This window comes from Alexandromys fortis, unplaced genomic scaffold (assembly GCF_014885135.2).
Source record: "Alexandromys fortis isolate MF-2015 unplaced genomic scaffold, M_Fortis_MF-2015_v1.1 scaffold_43, whole genome shotgun sequence".
Classification (NCBI taxonomy): domain Eukaryota; kingdom Metazoa; phylum Chordata; class Mammalia; order Rodentia; family Cricetidae; genus Alexandromys; species Alexandromys fortis.
This window is the reverse complement of record NW_026067928.1, coordinates 7,837,490-7,858,649: the sequence shown is the minus strand read 5'-3', so window position 1 is coordinate 7,858,649 and position 21,160 is coordinate 7,837,490. Positions and strand designations below refer to the sequence as shown.

Below are 21,160 nucleotides of genomic sequence, written 5' to 3'. Positions count from 1 at the left end.
GTCGCCAACCTTGTGCCTTTAAAATAGTAAATGCCGTTTTGAAAAAAAAAGTGTTGAGAAACCCTGACTTTTTCTCCAGTTGGACATTTTGAACTCTACTCTCCTAGTTATAAAAGCTTTAACTGAAAACATGGTGCAGGTATGTGCTCTGAGCTATATGGGCAGCTAAGGCAGGGGGATGGCAGATTCAAGGGCTGTTCTGAACTACAGCGTGACTTCAGGGACAACCCCAGGACCCTATGTCAAAATAAAAACAGGGCTTGAGGTACAGTTCAGTGGTAGAGTGAGTGGGTAGCTTTCATGAGGTCCTAGATGAAAAAGAAATGGGTGGGGGATAGAAGCAGAAAAAAAATACCTGTGATTATGACTAAAATTTATGAACTACTTCAAAGACATGTCTAAATTGGGATTTATCTGACGGGCTTAAAATAACTGGTTGGAGATTAGCAGTTGTTTTTTTTTTTTTTTTTTTTTTCTGTGAAGTACAGCCTTTCAGTTTAATTTGGTATAACAGGATTCACATTTTTAACTTTCAATTTTTAAAAGCCATCCTAATGCACTACATAGAAAAACACATTTTTCTATGAAATAGTCGATCGCACAACTACATCTAAATGGATTATTCAGCTCAAAACAAGCTTATTCAAATACAATAAAAATCACTTAAGATACTTTTATATTAACATCCAAGCTCTGGTTCCCATTCACTCAAAATGGTTTAGATGCTGTGGGTCTTGACTTTCTGTCTTTAAGGCATCATGTAAATGTGGCCAAGGGTCTTTCAAAACAGAACAGCTGTCCAAGCTCACAGTAAACGACAGGACATGCGTGGGAGTTCACTTATCTGAAAAGAAATACTAAGGTTTTAAATCACACTTCGGTCGGCAATCCTGCTTGGGAGATGAAATTTATGTCTACCATTGAACTAGAAAAATTATAGAGGATTATGAACATTTGAACTTACAGATTTAAGGGAGAAATCAAAATAAAAATGTGATGTTCTAATGTTGAATCAAAAATGGCACATACATATTCAAAGCCAAAATATGGATACTATAAAACTAAAATGCAATTGTAATGGATTGCTGTTCGGTAGCTGAGCTTCCCTGTAACTTAAAGCTACAGGAACACGCAGAGACGACAGAACCCCAGAGTGAGTTCTCTGTGCTACCCAGTGCAGGCTCCCATGCAGGTAACAAAGCTCAGCCCTGTTCTCCTTCCCCAGGCTAGGACTTTATTTCAAGGGGTGGAGTACATGGACTTCAACCAACAAGAAAAATTCTACAAAGGAGAGAAATAACGTGAATTAGGGAAAACAATTTAGGAGGCTCAATTAGCAAACAAAACACATGTTTTATTTACCAAAAACAATGAAAAAAACCATAAAATACAAGAAATACAAAAGAGGTAATAAAACATAATAAATTTTATTTTTCCTTAAAACTGGAATAATGGCCATGAATAGTTAGATGTACCTTTTAGTCCGTGTCTAGCAATCAATTTTGTATGTTCTTTGTAGCTATATGAAGTGACAATCTTTACATGTAAGCAGTAATGTAATTTCTATCATCTTTGCTGCTGCTGTTCTAAAGCTAAGATAAAAATGAAAACCCCAGGAGACAGCGATGTATAAGACGCCAAGCATTGTAGCTATGGACGTAAAAGCAGGTTCCAGTCAGAGTAATGGCCACACGCACTCACCACAGACACTCAGCATCCCTATATTGCACAGATACATTTCCATAAAATCAAAATATGTATGTTCCATTATTCAGTTCAGCTTACGTTTTTACAAATTACAATCATTAAGCAAGGCGCTATTAACAGAACAAGATTTTATTTGCTAAGCTTAACAAATTAAGCATTTAAAGAAAAATGATTACAATAATATTGAAAGATACTTTTATTGACTTTTTAAATGACAAATGCAAATGAGAATATATTTGATAAATCAATTTTTAAAATTGTCTTAGATGTAAATAAATATAAGATCTAATTCAATCTCTTCTTGTAAGAATTGCTAAGGTGAGTAATCCTCAAATCTAAGCCTCTTGTTTGAAAATCCCTAAAATTAGTATTGCCTCTTAGCTTCTTTTTCTTTAAAGGGCGTTTGGTATACTCACATCTTCTTAGCGTTCATCTATCTTTAGAAACCATTCTATCTTTAAGAAAGTTTATTTCTGTATATTTAGTTTACTTAATTTAAAATTAATGAAAAGAAACCTAGACATAATTCTAAGAAAAGAATGTAAAAAGCAACTTATGTATGATTATTTACAGTTTTCCTAAATAATATCATACTCAAAAATCTGACAAATCTTTTCTAATAATCACACTGCAAGTTTTAATAAACATCATCTATAGCAAAGAATATTTCATGTTTGGAATTATCAGATGAATCTAAGCCAGAAACTAAAGCATTTGACAAGATTAATAATGTAATTTTTATTACGCTAACAGTCAAGTCAGAAGCATTTACATGCTGGAAGTGTTTACCACTCAACTCTTCCAATTTTATCAAACACTGATTAACCAAGTATGCCTGGACTTTGCAACAACTTTGTGGACTTTCAAGTATGTGCGTATCTTTAAATAGGCACATATGCAAATGTGCAAAATAAATGAAGTACAGACAAGTAAAGAATGAGCAGAAATGGCTTTTAAGCATAAACCACCCTGTCATCTAACGTCAAAGCTCCACCTCTCAGTTTCCTCCCGCTCTCAGTAGTCTTCTACCCTAGCAAAGCTGTCTACAGATGACGTGGACATTTCACATTGGTACAAGGAAGGAATGTTGGCTTGATGCAGTCTGGAGACAAAGAAAAAGGCACTCTTAAAATGTATTATGCTATACTTGTAATCGTAATACAGTAAAAATACATTTTATAGCTGCATTTCATTTAAGTATATAACAGTCTTTGGATAAAGATAACCATGTGTTTTAATATTTTTCTAAAAGACAAAGCCTCTATAAAAGACCTTCAGGGAGTCTACAATATTTACATTATAGCTGACTCTTTAAAAACCACAAAATAATCACATTACTCAGAGAACAGTGCTCAAGTTAGCAATATTTTTTGCCTTTTAATACTGTTAATACTACCAAATCCTTGGTGCCACTATTCACAGAGACATTTTAACGATTAAAAAGAAAATTTAGTATCTTACGGGAATAGGGGATCTTGAGGAACACTTAGACTAATATTTTAATATAATCCAAAAAAAACTTTATATACACATTATATTTACATGTATAGTCTTCAGCAAAAATAACGGTATAATTTTTTTAAAGATTTATTTATTTATTAAGTATACAGTGGTCTGCCTGCATGTGTCCCTGCAGGCCAGAAGAGGGCAGCATATTTCATTACAGATGGTTGTGAGCCACCATGTGGTTGCTGGGAATTGAACTCAGGACCTTTGGAAGTGAAGCCAGTTCTCTTAACCTCTGAGCCATCTCTCCAGCCCTAACGGTATAATTTTTATCTTTTTAATTAAAATATAATTGAATCATTTCCTCCTTTCTTTTCCTTTCTCCAATTCCTTTCACCTAAGTCCCTCTTGAAATCAGGCCTCTTTTTCTCTGTTACTGTTAAGATATAAATATAACCTGCTCAATCCATTTAGTGTTACTTGTATGTACAATTTCAAGGCTGACCACTTGGCTCTGGATAACCAACTAGGGTTCATCCCCGAGGAGACTACTTCTCTCAATCTCAGCATTCCTTAGCTGCCTATCTTCATGGAAGGGTGGGGCACTTATAATAAGTAACAAAAACTATAAATGTAAACAATCAAATCATAAACTACACAGTTTCCTTGCAAGGAGTAAAATCCTCCCTCAGTAGCTACAATGTGTTGGTTTCAGGACCTCCCTCCAACTTCAACCTCCTCCGATGCTCAAGATCAACAAATAAAATGGAATGTCATGTAGACAAACACGTGTGCATCCTCTCCTGTGTGTGCCACCTCCACTCATGTGCAGTATTTAATACACTGGACTGCTGGGACAGCGACGGGAGGAAAATGTGCATGTTTACTATGGATGCAGTTCTTTTCAACTGTCTTCAACCCCTGGTTGGTTAAGCGCATGGATACAGAGCCCATAGATACAGAGAGCTGAGTAAACATATAAGCTCTCTTTATCTGAAGAAACCCCTTGGCTCTTTAATAAATGCTGACTTCACACACAACTTCCGGAAACTCTGAGTAACTATCAAGTTCTCTCTGCTCATTTTTTTTCTTTCTTTGTGACAAAGTGCTTTTCAATCACAAATCTGGGGTCATTCTGGGTTTTTTGCTTGTTTGTCTTCTACAGACATCTGCATGAACCTTGCACTACATTTGCAGAATAGCCATCCTTTCTTCGTAAGTATGTTATTATAAAAATCATTCTTTTCAAAGCCTTCAAGTGTTATGCTGCTAGTTACTTCAAATGCACCGGTGACAAAGCATTAAAGGAAGTTGAGAAAGGAGGATTTAAGTTTCTCTGGGCATAGAGGTGCACACCTATAACTGTAGCACTTTGGAACAACCCAAGTTTAAAGCAAGCCAGGACTACATAGCAAGAGCCTGTCTCAAAAGACCAAGGGCAAGGGCTAACATGCTTGCTTGATCCACGTGTGAAGTACTAGGCTTGATCATGACACCACAAAATATAGAAAATATGAAATAGTTTTCATTTATGATTTTGTATTTTAAAATTTAAATTAATAAATTCAATTCAAAAAATTTTTATCTAAGTTATCTAAGAGGGTCATGCAACTTATTAAATTTCAATAAACTATTAAGTGCATAGCAACCAGCATAAAGCATACTAAATATATTAAGTAAAATTATGAGTGCATATTAAATATTTAGCATGTATCTGGAAAATATGACCCTATAATGTGAATAAACCAACATCATATTAACATTTCTTACCTCTATAGTAAGAAGAAGTACCTTGTTCTATGCGCAGCTGCCATGCTTTCAGACATGTTTCTGACTTTTAGGTAATTAACAAACCCTCTGAAGAAAAGGAGGAGGCCTAGGAAGATTGGAATAACAGATATGTTCTTAACATAAGGGGAGCACACAGACAATAGACAATTATAAACATGATTTCTTCTGTTCAAGGAAGTAAATTTGCAGAATCCCGTTCATTCTATCTTAAACTATAATGATAACTCCATCATGATAAAATATAATAACACTTTATTGACATTTTCCAATTCTTTCAATTTCTTAATCATAACTATAACAAAATTAAAGCAGGGTAAGCTATAAAAATCCAAAGTCACATAGAAATATACAAGCAATGACGGTGCTAAGTAGCAAAGTTAATGTATTTTAAAATAAGCCCAGTCCTAGAAATCTTACTTTTAAAAAAATACAAAAACTTATTCTTTGTGGATTTCACATATGTTGTGTGATATTTTTGCTTGTGTTCTGACAAATAAAGCTTGCCTGGATGGACATCAGAGGGTGGAGCTAGCCATTAGTTAACCATAGAAGCCCGGGCGGTGGTGGCAAACGTCTTTAATCCCAGCACTCGGGAGGTGGAGACAGGAAGGAATGAGGCAGGATAGACAGGATCTCACCCCTTTTGGACAGAGGAATAAGAGAGGAAGGAAGCAACTGACAGCTGTTCCCAGTCTTTCATCTTTCAGGTTCCAGCCCATATCTATCTCCCTGGTTTTTACTGATCAACACTGATTTGACTAATGCTTCACTTAGCTTCCTTTCTGGTCCCATTCATCTCCCCAATTCCTCCCATCTGCCCTCTGCCCTTGCAACCACCACCCAATCAAAACCAAATTTAGGGCTGGAGAGATGGCTCAGTGGTTAAGAGCACTGGCTGCCCTTCCAAAGGTCCTGAGTTCAATTCCCAGCAACCACATGGTGGCTCACAACCATCTGTCATGAGATCTGGCACCCTCCTCTGGTGTGTGGACATACATGGAGGCAGAATGTTGTATACATAATAAATAAATAAATCTTAAAAGAAAAAAACAAATTTAAAAGAAAAACCAAAGACCAATCAAAACAAAGCTTTAAACAAAATAAAAACAGAAAATTTAAAAGAATCTTGTTGGGAAGTTGTAGTGTTGAGACACAGTTTACCCTTTAGTCTTTCCTTTTATGAACCTTTCCGATGACTCTAACTACTAAGCAAATGAAGATGTCTATTTTTAAACTTTCCAGACAAAATGAGTGCAGGTAAAAAACAAGCCTGTCTTCTCACAATATAAAGTGCCTAAACTTGTGAAACTGCACACAAAGATGGGTATGTTTTTAAGTTTTTATTTTTAACTAATATGAGTCTAATAATAAAAACTGAGACAAGCCACTCCAGTGATTTCTGTGATTGGACAGCTGAGGTGGCTTGCTAATCAAAATGCTACTTTATATATTACCCACTTACTTCACTAAAAATGTCTGTGAAATGCTTCTGAGTTTCAGATACAGAATGTATTAAATAGTGTAGAAGCATTAACATTATTCATACCAGCCTCTAAATATTCACATATACTGTTTTCTGGAAAGCACCTAACTCCAGTAAATTTGTCACCAGAAGCTGTGGGGAGAACAAAAGCAGAAGGCATAGATGCACGTGACCGCCTTCACTAGGAAGGAAGAAAAGTGCTTGCCCATTGGAAATCAAATCCAAAACAAATTTACCCAATTCTCAGACAGTAATCAGGGCACTGCAGAGGAGCACATGTGTAACAGACTGGAGAGAAGAAACATATACGTGGTAAGGAAAGGGAGGCAGGAAGTTTCAATCAAACCTAGTCCCGCCTGCTCTTATACTCAGCTCTCTCCATTTGTGACTTCCTCTCTAGGAACTCTCCCCTCATTCCCTTTCCAGATGCAGGCCAAAAACAAAAACGCTGGTTTGTTTGTTTGTTTGTCTTGTCTTTTTCAAATACAACAGCACTATTGAAAAATAACAGATAAAATTTAGTTGTGAGATCCCTTTTTTTGTTTGTCTATGAAGCTGCCAGCTCTTTAACATAGTTGTTCTACTCAGGCGTTTTCTAAAACAAGGCATTCATTTCCAGAACCCACTCAGTGACTACTACCCTTAGCATCCTACTTGTATTTTGCTCATTTTAAGTATGAGATGGCAGCATTTTAGCACTGATGGAGTCTGCGTACTCCTGTAACTAAATCTGAGATCCTGGCTCTGATGGGAACAGGGACTGTCGCCCGCATTCTGTCCCATTGTTATCTTCTCTAACTTCACTCACTTTTATGTTTAAATACTTAATAGAACTGATAGTTTCTCCCCACTCTTTTAGATAAAAGACTCAACAAAGAGCAAAAAATTCAGGAGGCTAGGACAGAATTAACAATATATAAGCCTATCTTAACCATTATATAAATACGATCCCCAACATAGTCGCAACACTAAAATAATTTCACTATAATAGTACAGAAAGAATTTAATGACCTTTCCTGGCCACCAACAATTTGTTTTCCCAAAAACCCCTAAAGGTGCAATACTACGACTAAAAACCTGAAGGAAGACTGCCACCTACTGTAATCTAAAAGAATTAAAATATGAATTGGCAATCAGGACTTAAAATATGGGTCAAAAGTATAATATGATGTTAAACTAACTTAATTACCATGTGTTATTGTAAAGTCATAAATTTCACTAACATAATAAAGAAACATGCCTTACAAAAAGACAACTAAACCAAAGTGCTGTGATCACTGGGCATGACGCCTTTCCCTGCACTGGCAGATTAATGATTAATAAAGGGCACATTTCAAAAGCACAAAGAATGTTTCCATGATCCAAAAATAAGAGAAAGCACTGACTGCTCAAACCCTCCTACTTGCATAATATCATTAAAATTATGCACGTGTGTTTCCTAAGATAATTACTAAAGATAACAATATTTGAATTAGGTTGAAACTTTCAAATTCTGCAGGGCTTAATTGCTATTCAGCCTCTAGTTCTCTGTGCTGACAGCTTCTGCTTTTTCCACCTAGGAGACACCACCTAGCAGCCCCCTCTAGGGGTGGTGCCCTCCAGGGGTGGTGCCCTCCAGGGGTGGCACTCCAAGAGAGCTGGGAGCTGAGAAGGGAGAATGCAAGGATTCTACACCAGAGACCCTATTTCTGCACAACTAGTAACATAGCTTATCTGTACTTTATGATCTTAGAAATACCTGTTAACTGAGTAATAAGCCAAGATTATTTAAACTAAACTACATTAAGAATAAACTTACCAAGTACAAGAAATATCCACCAAAGCCAATACTGTCCATTGAAATAGCCAGTAAAATAGTCGGAAAACTAGGGAGTGAACATATGTTAACCATATTTGTATTATTAAATTTGAACATTCAGGTTACTCTAAGTTTCAGAATACTTTATCTCAAATAATCTTTAATGCTTAAAAAGGGCATATAAAAGCAGCATGACAGGAAAGCACAGGAGTAATACTTAATGGTAACATATGTACCTGGGGAAAACACTCTTGTATACAATTGCAAACATATAAAATGCTCTATGAACAGAACCTCTACACTGCCTGCAGGAGAATAAATGCCCAAAGGTTACATATTGGAACTAAACATTTTCTTCATTGAAAAGTTCATGTCGATTTCTTACAGTCTCAAAAGCTACAAGTACCATTCCATATATGCCACAGCAACATGCTGCTCTGGATATCAGCACAAAAGACATATTAGTTTAATCTTAGCAGACAAGGATATTGTGCTGACCTCTAGAAAGAAGCACTTTGACCTTCTATACACCCCCTAGTGTTAATCACTACCCAAATACTAGACACATAAAGACCCCCAACTCATTAGAGACTTTTCATTTTCAAACTAGATGCCTGGCATTCAGCTCCCGTAGTGAGCTGAGAATAGTTAAATGAACCCTGAAGTGGCATTTCAACAGTTGCTATTGCTGGCCGTGTTTGCTGGTCTTCTGTTCTGTGTGAGTGGGGAAGGTAGCTGGGCCTCGTAGCACAGGGCACAGGTATCTTCTTTTGAACAGACATTGTACTTCATGGAATTTAAAAGATTTATCTTAACCTATTATGGATAATTCTCTCCTATAAAAGTAGCTTATGTACCTTAAATTATGTATATTTTGTATCTTAAATTACTTCAAAATTATTTCAAGTATTTCAGATAACCGAAATGATTTTAAAAAAAAAAAAAACTTGTTTTAATTTTATTTCTTTCTACTGGTCTCAAACTGAATCTTACCTACCTAAAAATAATTTTTTAAATGCAGATTGATGCCTGTATCTGAAGTTAATTAAAAGTACTTCCAACTATTTGTTGGTAATTTCTATAAAAGCTTAAAAATCTACAGCTTTAGTAATAATAAAAATACAAATTTCCACGGTATCACAACTTGGGAAGTATATAAATGGAGATTATCAAACCATTTTTTTAAACTACTGAAGCACCTAAATGTCATAGTTCTCATTGTTCATTTGAATATACTTTTAAAAAGTCCTTGGCAAACTCTACATTATTCTTGGTGACCTTGACCAACCTTAACTAAGAACAAAAGGGCATAGGAAAAACCACTTTAGAAGATATTTAAATTATTAACTTATTAAACAGAAACCTTTGTGTTTTTTAGTTAAGGCACACCTGTACACATCACAAGAACAGAAAGTATGAGTTATTCAAAACATATATACTGTATTTCTGTATACTATATGTATATACACACATCTGTATACGATATGTTCAAAACATATATACATTATTTCTGCATGCTTTGCTTTCTATCCTCAGAAATAATCCCATGAGGCAGTTATCAACGTATGAAGAAACCAAGTAAACGTTGAGAACATTTAAATAACTCAAAGTGAGGACACAGATACTAAAGGTGGAAGCATTTTCTTATTTCAAACTAACAATCTTTCACATACAGTTAGGGCACATAGTTATACCAAATCTGCATGGTTAAAGAATGCCAAAATAAAAAGTCCAAGTCTTTACTGGGTGGAATGTGTGTGCATGAAGCAAACACTGCAATGAACAACACATTTTAGGTAGACATTATCAAGATGCTTACCCTAACAATAAGGATCCATTTGATCAGAGAAAGGCCAAATCCACAGATAGCACCATACCTTCCAGCTATGGTGTTGGTGATACAGAAGGATAAGCAGAATCCAAGCCAGTTGAAAATGAATGCCACTAAAAATGACAGAAACGAGCTTCTTAAGGTCATAACTTCTATAAGAAACACAGTTAGTAGCAATGCATCACTGCTTAGATGAAATAGCAATTTCTTTAACTCTACCCACAGACTGCCACAGCTGCTGTCTGCATCTTTATCCGGTACAACAAGCAAGTAAACTAATAAGCCTGGCTCCTTCAGTCTACTCAACAGTTTCCTTGAGTTACCAGTGCATCAAGGCTTATTACTAGATGTAAAATTACATCATTATTGAAGAAGTTCAGTCTTCATTAATCTTTTAGGGAGCATATAAAATAAGTATTTTGACTTTCCATGTGTGTATCATTGTATTTGCTCATATTCACCCCTCCACCCTCCCTCCTCTCCTCCCTCCTACTGGTCTCTTCCTTTAGACACTCCTTCTTTATGTCTCTCATATGTATGTGAATATTTATAATATGTGTAGATTTAAACATATGTGATTTAAATGTAGGTTCTAGATGTGAGAAAGCAGATACTTGCTCTTACTTCCTTTCTACATTCTCACTTAAAATTTCATGTATAAACAAGCAAAATACCAGATCACAATATTCTTCCTGTGGAGTCTGATCTCTATGGGATCAGTCAAAACTGGGCTTTTTGCAAAGGTAAAAACAAAATAATCAAATATAATATTCCATAAATAAGTTATAATTCTTATATATTCTTTTTCTGAACTAAATACCAATATTGACCTAATCTAAAGCTATTTTAGACAACTTATACAGACAGAACAAGTCTGTTTTCAATACATTAGCATCTATATTACCCTTTAAGGGAATGGACCTTTTGAATTTTATATGATAGATTCTTGATGAATATGCTCAGTGTCATAATTATTTGAGAAATGAAATTAAAATCATAATTAGACCACACTACATACTTTCAAGAAAGTCTAAACTAGAAATATCAGCAATAGTGGTTGTTGATGAGGATAAAATAAGAAAGAGAAAGGTGTAATCAATCACTTTAGAAGGGAGACTGGTGTTCCTCCCTGTCAGCTTGTATTCTACTGCTGTGACAAAACACCACCCATGACCAAAGCAACCTCAGTAGGAAAGGGTTGATTTAGCTTACACTTCCATACTACTGTTCATCTTCTAAGGAAGTCAGGACAGGAACCCACAGAGGGTAGGAACCCGGAGGCAGAAGCTGATGCAGAAGCCATGGAGAGGTGCTGCTTACTGCCTTGCTCCTCATGACTTGCTCAGCCTGTTTTCTTACAGAATCCAGGACCACCAGCCCAGGGGTGACACCATTTACCATGGGCTGGACCCTTCCCGATTGATCACTAATTTAATAAATGCCTTAATTGAAGTTCCAGTCTCTCAAGTGACTTTAGCTGGTGTCAAGCTGGCATATAACTGTGGGGGCCCACAGAAGTGGGTCCACTCCACCTTGACTAAAGGCCAGAGAGCCTAAGCCTACTCTTGCTCTTTCCAAGTTATTGACAAGAAGTCTGATTTAATGATTGGTTACCAACAAGACATCCTGACGTGAGGTGTAGTTACTTGGTGTTTTGGACATTAAGATGGCCCATAGAGGTGGATCTGCTCCACCTTGACCAAAAGTCAGAGAGTTCAAGCATATTCCGGCTCCTTCATTTTAAAGACAGGAGGTTTGACCCAAGGAGTGGCTGCCTACAGGATACTTGGTCTAAAGTATTATCATTACATGTCTGCCTAAAATATCAGAATGCTTAACTCAGAAAATAGTGGCTTGATATCTCAAGTATTGAAGCAAGTGATTGTTGTTTGTCCTTTGTGTCGTGTTAAAGCAGTCTTTTTGGATCTGGGTATAGAAGCACACACATTCAGTTCACTGGATCGCCCTCCTGGCTCTATCCTCCTCCTCTCATGTCTCTGCTCCTGCTGCCTAACGTTTCTAATCCGCACGCCCTACCCTGGAACACATGAGCCCACCGAGACTGGACCCCGACAGATGTTACCCCAACATGCAGCTACCACATACGACTATCCAGCAAACCCTGCAAGTCACACATTTCAAAACTGTCTTCTGGTTCTGTTTTTTTTTTTTTTTTTTTTTTTTTAAGTGCTAAGTTACAAGAACCCTAATTTTTCTTTAGGTTTTCCTGGTCTAAAATAAGAATGATCTGGGTAATTAACTGTAATGTCTCTTACATTCTGATACGAAGAATCTGACACACATGATACAAACGGCTACAACTTTTCTTTGGAGGAAAAGTTTTCACAAAATGGTCCATCACATTTTAAAGCACTTGCATTCAGTCACTTTCAACCTGGTCAATCATCTAATGGACCAAATATTAGTGTCTATAGAGTTAAGGGACAAGCAACTCTATTTCATTCTTTTAAAAAATTTTAAGAGGCAGTTTATGATAACACCTAACTGAATATGAGATTACTTCCCATATTCTACTAGCCATTATCCAGAGATAGAAATATACATATTTCTTCCCTTTTATTTTCTATACACATAAAAATGTAATTATATCATTAAATCTAACTGTAAATCTTTTCTAAGTTTACATGAGTTAAGAAGCAAGAACACAACTGTTGTAAGTAAAGAAGGCAAGAATTGCACCTTTGAAAGGTTTTAAATAAAACTCTTATATCTGTTGTAATTTTGTTTGCAAAAATATAACCTGAAGTGCATAAGTTATAAGGTATATTAAAGAATGCATTTCCAAACTACCAGTTTAAGGATGGAATAGAAACCAAGTTGCAATTTCAAAAATAGCCACTAGGTGGTAGTAATTACAAATAAATCTATGCTTATCAAAGCAGGCTCTGAGAATTCCAGAATAAAATATAATTTTATTCTTATTTAAAGTATTTGTAAAAACAGAAAGCATAAAAGCAATTAATTTGTAGAAATATAATTTTACAGAATTTTACTAAAATTCAGAAATTGTGTATTAAATCTAAGAATGAATATATATCTATATACTGTCACTGACCAAAAATAATGTTACCATGCATTTACAACATTTATAAGTATTTAAAATCTAAAACATGAATATTAAATAAAAGTTATAGTGGTTAAAGAAGCAATGTACATCCAGAGTCAAATACTTGGATGACACAAATGGCCATGCTTTTCCTTCTAAGGAGGCTGCTACTTATAGATGGTATATTCATAGTCTTTTCTAATTGGTAGTTTTCCTTTCAGGCCATGCATGTGTGTAATGTAGATATGTGCATATATACCTTTTTGTTTTGTATGTTTATGTATGAACACAAGTGTAGAGGCCAAAAGTTGCCAGTGGGTGTTGGTCTTCCTCAGCTGCTCTCATGGAGGCAGGGCCTCTCACTGGAGCCCAGAGACCCTCAGCAGCTGGTCTAGCTACCCAGCTTGCTCCAAAGAGCACTGTCTCTTCCTCCCAAGTGCTGAAATTACAGGCAGCTGTCATGCCTGCTAAACATGGTTTAAGGGATCCAAATTCTGGTCTTCATGTGTGCACAGCAAGGGCTTTACCCACTGAGCCATCTCCATTGCTCCAAAATTTCTTAAAAGTCAGAACAATGAAAGGAATTAATGTTTAAGATGTTCTTTATGTAAATAAAATGTGAGGATTTGACATCAATATAAGAGCTTACTAGAAACAAAAATCAAAGATTAAAAACTACGGCTCATTAGACTAGCAGTATAAAACAGTAGCGAGCACTTATGTGTAACCAACAAATCCACTGCCTTTTCATGGCATCCACCATACCCAATAAAACTGACAGCAAAATGAACTTGGGATTTAAATACTATACATACTGGATAGCAATGTAAATATAATTACGTGAATCTGAAGAGAAAGCTGCCTGTTCCCCACTCCTTGCTAGTTTCTTTTGTTTGACAGATGCAATAAAGAGAAGCAAGAAACCTCAAGCTGGGAAGAAGGGTTAAGCCAACCTCCAAACTAAAGGAGTTCAACACATGAAGAATGATTATTTTTGAAGGTGAGTTTATCATTTTACATTAAGTAAACTATTTCTCATTTTCATCTCTGTAATAAACAACATGTACTTAGTATGTTTGATTGAACATTAGATGTCTACTATTGGTTTTAGCCACTTAAGCAATTTAGTCCATGCTTTAATATTTACCAACAGATTTAATACATGCTAATCCTTGGGTTAGGAAATGAACACTATGTCAGTCTTCCTTCACAGTTTAAACTTACTTTCTAAGTCAAACAATTAATGATTTTGTATGATGTTAAAAGTATTAAGGATTTTAGCCTTCTAACTAGTCCCCTGAATAAGACTTACATATCCATACCTTTGAGGCACTGTTCTGGATTTCAAGAATTTTCCTTTCTCCAGCCCTTCTGATTCCAACGCAAAGCAGAAATGTACAGTTCACTGCATATATTACTACAGCCTCAAAAGGATAGAGTATTTCTCTTAAAACTCTCGTTCTGCTTTTTCCCCTGTAAGATCTCATTCAGCTTAAACATGCATATACTTCTGGCCAGCATCTACCATAAAGGCTGTAATCAGAATTACCTAACAAATTCTAAGTAAGTTCCAGGATTTATTATGTCCACTATCTTGAACAATTTACCTTTTAAATGAGGTAGACCCATGCTAGCAGCATTTTCTTCATTGTTATTTTTAAAAATACACACACCAATATTTCTTAAGTATATAATGGAAAGGTCACTTACTGAAAAACGCCAGCATGAAAATGCCATCATTGCCTACTCTAAGCTGGTCTACATCACTGAAGTCATCTCTTGGTGTACACTCTTCCTCCTGGTTCTGTAAAAGACATACCAAAACATTTCACTAAAATAATCACAGCTTTATTACCTTCAATTGAAGAATAAAAACATCAGCAACACCTAACCTCAGGTAGTCATACAGATAAGAGACTAGCAAGTATTTAACATAGGTGCTGCGAAGAATATCTTTAAAGGCAAACACAGAAAAAGGTGACTTGAGGGTTCAGGAAGTGGCTTAGTCAGTACAAGCACACATACCTGAGCTGGGATCCTCAAACCCACATAAAAGCCCAGCACTGCAGCATGTGCCAATGACCCATTGTTGGTGGAACAGACACACGCAGGTCCCTAAAGCTCACTGGCAGCCAATCTGGTTTAATGGTAAATTTTCGGCCCAGTGAGAGTCCCTGTTTCAAAAGTGAAAGGTGGAGAAGGACAAAGGAAGAACACCTCAACCCCAATAATACCCCAACACTTACTTCAAGCCTATACACACACCAAACACATACACACCATATACACACACCGTAAACATACACCTATACACACATACCATATACACACACCGTAAACATATACCTATACACACGCCATACACACACCGTAAACACATATACACACACCGTAAACACACACCATATACATACACCTATACACACATACCATAAACATACGCCTTACACATACACCATAAACACACGCCATATACACACACCTATACACACATACCATACACACACACACCATAAACACACGCCTATACACACAACCATAAACACACCATATATATACCCTGGAAAAACATACCATACACACACCATATACACATACCACACACACTGTAAACACACACATACACACACAGTGGGGAGGGGCAATAACATCAAATTCAGGAAAATTATACAAAGACAGATGTGATCCCACTGCATAAACGTCAAGTGGGAAAATAAAATTCTTATGAATGGTGACAGAATGTAAATTTGTACAAGCTCTGGGAGGAAGTAGACAGTAATAATTAAAAATAAAAATGTATATGCCCTCTGATCCAGCAATTTCAATTCTTAAAATATATTGTATATACATATATAGTCACGCTTCTAAGAAATGATATATTAAAAAAGTTATTGTGGTGATGCTAGCAAGAACAGACTGGACACGATTTAATCCCCCTTAATTGTGGGCTGAGTTGGGAGACAGCTCTACAGGCCTGTTTCTGTTTCTTTCATAAAGAAACACTGACTCAATTTTTTGGCTACTTACACAGTGGGTACTTTTGGAAGAGTAGAATCTCCCAGCAGAGCAATGGTGTGGGCATTCTTGCGGTTTTTGTTTTTTGTTTTTTTGCTATGTGGAGGGGGGGGTGTTGAAAAGGGTTTCTCTGTGTAGTAGCCCTGGACTGTCCTGGAACACACTCTGTAGACTAGACTGGCCCGGATTAAAGATGTGGGCCACCACCACCCAATCAGATGTAGGCATTAACGACAGTTAGAAGAGGTGGGATCCCTAGTAACATAGCCCACAGTATGCAGGGATTATCATTTCATCTCTCCTGATGCCCTGTGGGAACTGGGGCCTGACGGTCAGCAGAGCAAGACAACCGCTACTTCTCTGAATAATTAAGTCTTTACTTCTGACCTAAGAAACCTCTTACCTTCTTTCCAAAATACAGGAAACCAACAAACTAATAATCTGTCTACAAACTGGGTTACAATTCAAGTCCGTGCTTGGTAGATAGATAAACTATAGGACATATATCCTATGAAACTTGGCAGATAGATAAACTATAGGACACATATCCTATGAAACTGAAAAATGCAGCGTTAAAACTTTTAAGTAAATTTAAAAAGGGTTTAATATCTTGGTGTTTTTATTATTCTAATAAGTTCTAAAATACACTAAATACTGTTTGTATAGTATACCTGTTGCTTACAAAATAATACACTAACATATGAATGTCTTTGCTCAAAAATGTAAAGAACTCTGAAATTACTTGCAAAATCTGTCATCACTGATTGCTTCTAATAGTTAAGAAATATTACTACACAAGATTTTGCTTCCTTGGCTTAAGCCCTATCAGTTCACACAAAACAACCTGCATGCTGTCCTAGAGCCTATACAAAAGCCAAATGGAACGAGATAATAAAGACACCAAGCTATTTATGCCAGTATTAAAAGGTGCAAATGCACACATGAAAGGGAAGAGGGGGTAAATGGTATACTGGGAGTGGGGAAAGGGAGAGGGAAACCTGACAGAAAATGAATAGGACAGCATAGCTTTGATGACAAGACCGTGAAATCTGAACTCTATGGGGAGAAACACATGGGCAGCCAAGAGATCAGTAGGCATGAGGGCCACAAAAAAGAGAGGAGCTGCGAGGGTGGTGCCCATCACAGTGAGCAGATGCGCATGGAAAGTCAAGTGTCGGACATGCCTGAAATCAAAACACTCTGAAAAAATAAGAAGCAATAAGCTGAGGCAGGGTACAGACAGATCAACAGAAACGGAGGGGTCAAGGACAAGAGAAGGCGAATTTATCGGTCGAGTGTAATGTGACCAATACTGACACACACAGACAGTAACAGGAAGACTACACACACTTCTGCACACAGAGAACAATTTCTGTATTAAAGCTACAGGAAGTCACGAAAACATTGTTGAAGAAATGATGTGTTTACTCTTTGAGGTGCTTCCGCTGCTGCAGCTGCCATGGCAGCAGCTTTAGCCTTTTCAGCTTCATCGTATGTGGGAAGAGAGGTAGCAACGCTGTACGGAGGTGGCACAGGGTAAAACTCACTGTAAACTTCAGTATCTGAAGAGAAACAAGATTTTTAAAAGATAAACATTAAAATTTAATATGATTTTTACAGCCATAATTATACTTGAACAGCTTACAATAGACACTAAAGATTGCTTTCGCTGGTGTAGGTCTATATTGTAAGCTACAGAACATAAAACACTGCCCGACTTTTATAATCTTCCAACTCAAAACTGGCTCAAGACTGAGTTCTGAACATCCATTTATTTTGAATGTGCAAGCTCACTCTCTCCTTCAGCTGTGTGGACTCTTGGGATCAAACCCAGGTCATCAAGGCATGGCCTTACCTACTGAGGCATCTCACTTGCAGCAGGAATCTCATGGTACACACCGTCTATAATCTCACCAGTCTGCTCCCTCGCTCACTCCCATCTCACAGGCCGACCAGGCAAAGGAAAAGCCTGTCAACTCGGCCATCACAGCACCTCTGCCACACCGACCATGCTGTCTGTCCTGTCTATGCACGAATGTTAGCTCTGAGATCCAGTCCCAATCCCACAGGAAGTGGCAGACCCAGAGGCCTCTGCTCTGATGAACAACTACACGGGGTCATTTTCCTATGTCTGTCTCAGCAGCTGCCCTCATCGCTTCAGAAAACTCCATGTTCTCTTCACTCAAAGACTAATGGACTTTTAACTCCTTCTCACTCTCACCTCTTTCCTTCAGTTTTTCCAATATCCACATACTTCTCTAGTTTCTATGAACAATTTCTGGTTGATTTTTAAAACATTTTAAGAAATAGTCTCCAAAAATTATAGTAAAATAGTAAGTATAGACTGCTCATTTTTAAAAATGAAACTACAAAATATATTTCCAATATAATTAGTATAAGTTAGATCAGCATGAACTGATAACATTTATAGCAGAATGATGACTGTGGAAACCATACACTCTAAATGTGAGGTCAAACATTAAGGAACACAGAATTTCCTCTAACTGTAATACTTTGATATTTTCTACACTAGTTTATCATTTTCTCTACAATAGAACTTCTTGCATACAAAAAGGTTTTATTTTAGTATTACATTTTCAGCTATAGAGACTTTAAGAAAAAAATAAGTTACCGTATAGGCTAAGAATCTGAAGTTCGGTTATTTCGAATCTACTGACAGAAACTGGAAGTAACAGTACAATTAAGAAGCAAAATCTAAAGGAAAACACTATATCAATCTAAGAAAATAACATTGAAATTATAAACTTAAATAGCAAATATGATCCAAGGAGATGTAATCCTCTACACCAACCACATGGAAAATCTTGAAAACTCTTTAAGTCCAGGTGTCTAAGCCTCACTAAAGTAGTCACACACCTAATCCAGAGGAGACGGAGTCACGGCATGACAGTTCATGCCAAAAATAAAGATGGGTCAGTTGTTTAAAATCTAAAAGCTATTTTTGTTGCTACTTCATAACTGTAATTTTGCTACTGTTATGAATGATAATATAAATATCTGTGTTTCCCAAAGGTCTTAGGTGACCCCTGTGAAAGGGCCGGTGGACCTGCGAGGGGTCGTGACCCACAAGTTGAGAACCTCTGCTTTACAGTGCTTGTGGCCAATGAGAGCCTTTTCCTGACATGGCCAAGATTGCAGCAAAGGGCTTGGTGGGAGAAGCAGAGCAATGATGCTGCTGGCGGAGCTTTAGAAGCCCAGATTCGTTGACAGTTCTCATCCAGAAGCACCAAACAAGCATGCTGCTAGAATAAGCATTCTAACACATAACATCAACACACACTAACTTCACTATCGAGGATCTCAGATTACAGCCAAAAACTGCCTTGAAAAGTAAATGAACTTCCAGTGTTTGGTCTTTTGCAGATCACCAATACAAAAATGGTAACTAGACAAAGTTAGCCTGAGCTTCCCACACGGAGTCAACGTTCACTACAAAGAAACAAGGAAGAAAATGTAATGAACGCTTGTCTTTGTGGTGCTGGCGAGCCATCAAGGGCTGCGTGTACACCACATGAGCACTCTACCAGGAGCTAGAGCCCCAACTTAGAAAGGGCTGCTTGCTGCTGTTACAGTGCTTTTCAGTAACTAATTTTTAAAATAACTACTTCATAATGAATGTGAAATAGAGAATGTGTAGACACTTTTTGAAATTACTACACTACGCAAAGATTACAGCAGTAAACAGAATCATACAATTATACAAATAAAAGTATATAAAACATGTATGTATACAAATTATTATATGACCAATTGAACACAGCTGAGAAGTCACACACTGAGTGGAATTGCCTGACACAGAGGACAAGCAGCAGCAAGCAGGAATCCGACTTGTATGCAAGCATTCTTACCATACGTATGGCATACACTATGCACACTGTTCACGTCTGTTCGCACATGCTTACTCATGCGTCATTATTAGTTTTCCATTATAACCTTATGAATATGTGAGCACAAATACACTGTGTGTATATACAAGTATGATTACGTGTGTGCGTGTATTTCTTTCAAAGTTCATTTAACAAGCTGGGTGCAATGGCACATGCTTGTCCTCCGAACATGCATCACTTGGGAGGCTGAAGCAAAAAGATTATGAGTTCTAGGCCACCCTGGGCTACACAGTAAGCTCCAGTCCAGCCTGGGTTATAAAGCCAAACAAAACCAGCCATCGTCCCACTGAAGACTTGATAATCACATACACGCCATGCTGTCGGGAAGAAGAAGACTCAGGGAAACCCACCTGAAGTGGTCGGTACTTCCACGGTAATACTACTGTATGGTGGAGGCGAAGAGTCGGTTTCCAGGGCTGGGGCTGAAGAAGCAGCTTCCGTGGTCTGTGCTGTGGAGTTAGAAGTTGATGGTTGCTCTACAGCAGATGATTCTGAATTATCATCTTCATTGTGAAGCTAAAGAACAAAAGAGAAAGAAAATCAATGTAATAATTTATTATTTTCTTTACTTCAGCTAATTTTTAAAGATTATTTAAAATTTAAAGATATTCAGGAAAAGGAAGAAAAATTAACATTTTAAAAGATGAGCAATAAAGACTTAATTTAATCATTATAGGGCAAAAAAAAATCACAAGCAGGAACTAAGTTTATAAGCTTCATCCTGCAAGCAAGCAATTGTACCTAGTTTTCAGCATCTTGCTTAAAACACGCACTGAAATCTCGTTTCACGTGTCTAATGTAAAAATATGTTCTGTGAGTAAAGCATTTCTTGTTGATAAGCAGAACACACTTGGATTCTACAGAAGTGGGTTCCTAAATGTGCCATCATCTAGCAAGCATGCACACCTGCTTAAAATCAAGGGTCAGCAGGGCTTTCGTCAAACAACTGAGCTGTCTGCTAACAAAAGCAGATTTTGTTTTCATCCTAAACTTGCTTCTCTTAGTTCACACTCTAATGAGCATCAAAACCACAACGGCTGTGTGGGGAAGCATTCACTTCACAGGTTACAGGCCATCACCAAGGGAAGTCAGAGCAGGGACTCAGGCAGAGATC

The 21,160-nt window shown here is 37.0% G+C and overlaps 1 protein-coding gene across 2 annotated transcripts in view; it reads right to left on the bottom strand.

Annotated features, from left to right (window-relative positions):
• Positions 1-1,408: 1,408 nt before the first annotated feature.
• The window catches only part of Ndfip2 (Nedd4 family interacting protein 2), a 42,139-nt gene continuing 22,387 nt past the window's right edge, over positions 1,409-21,160 (bottom strand). Inside the window, exons 2-8 of one of the 2 annotated variants that reach the window (XM_050144646.1) lie at positions 20,397-20,562; positions 17,567-17,700; positions 14,834-14,927; positions 10,045-10,169; positions 8,226-8,292; positions 4,924-5,029; positions 1,409-2,809 (exon numbers count right to left, since the gene is read on the bottom strand). In XM_050144646.1, the coding sequence (XP_050000603.1) occupies positions 4,926-5,029; positions 8,226-8,292; positions 10,045-10,169; positions 14,834-14,927; positions 17,567-17,700; positions 20,397-20,562 (690 nt within the window). In that variant the 3' untranslated portion in view covers positions 1,409-2,809; positions 4,924-4,925. The other variant, XM_050144647.1, reaches the window with a different exon arrangement.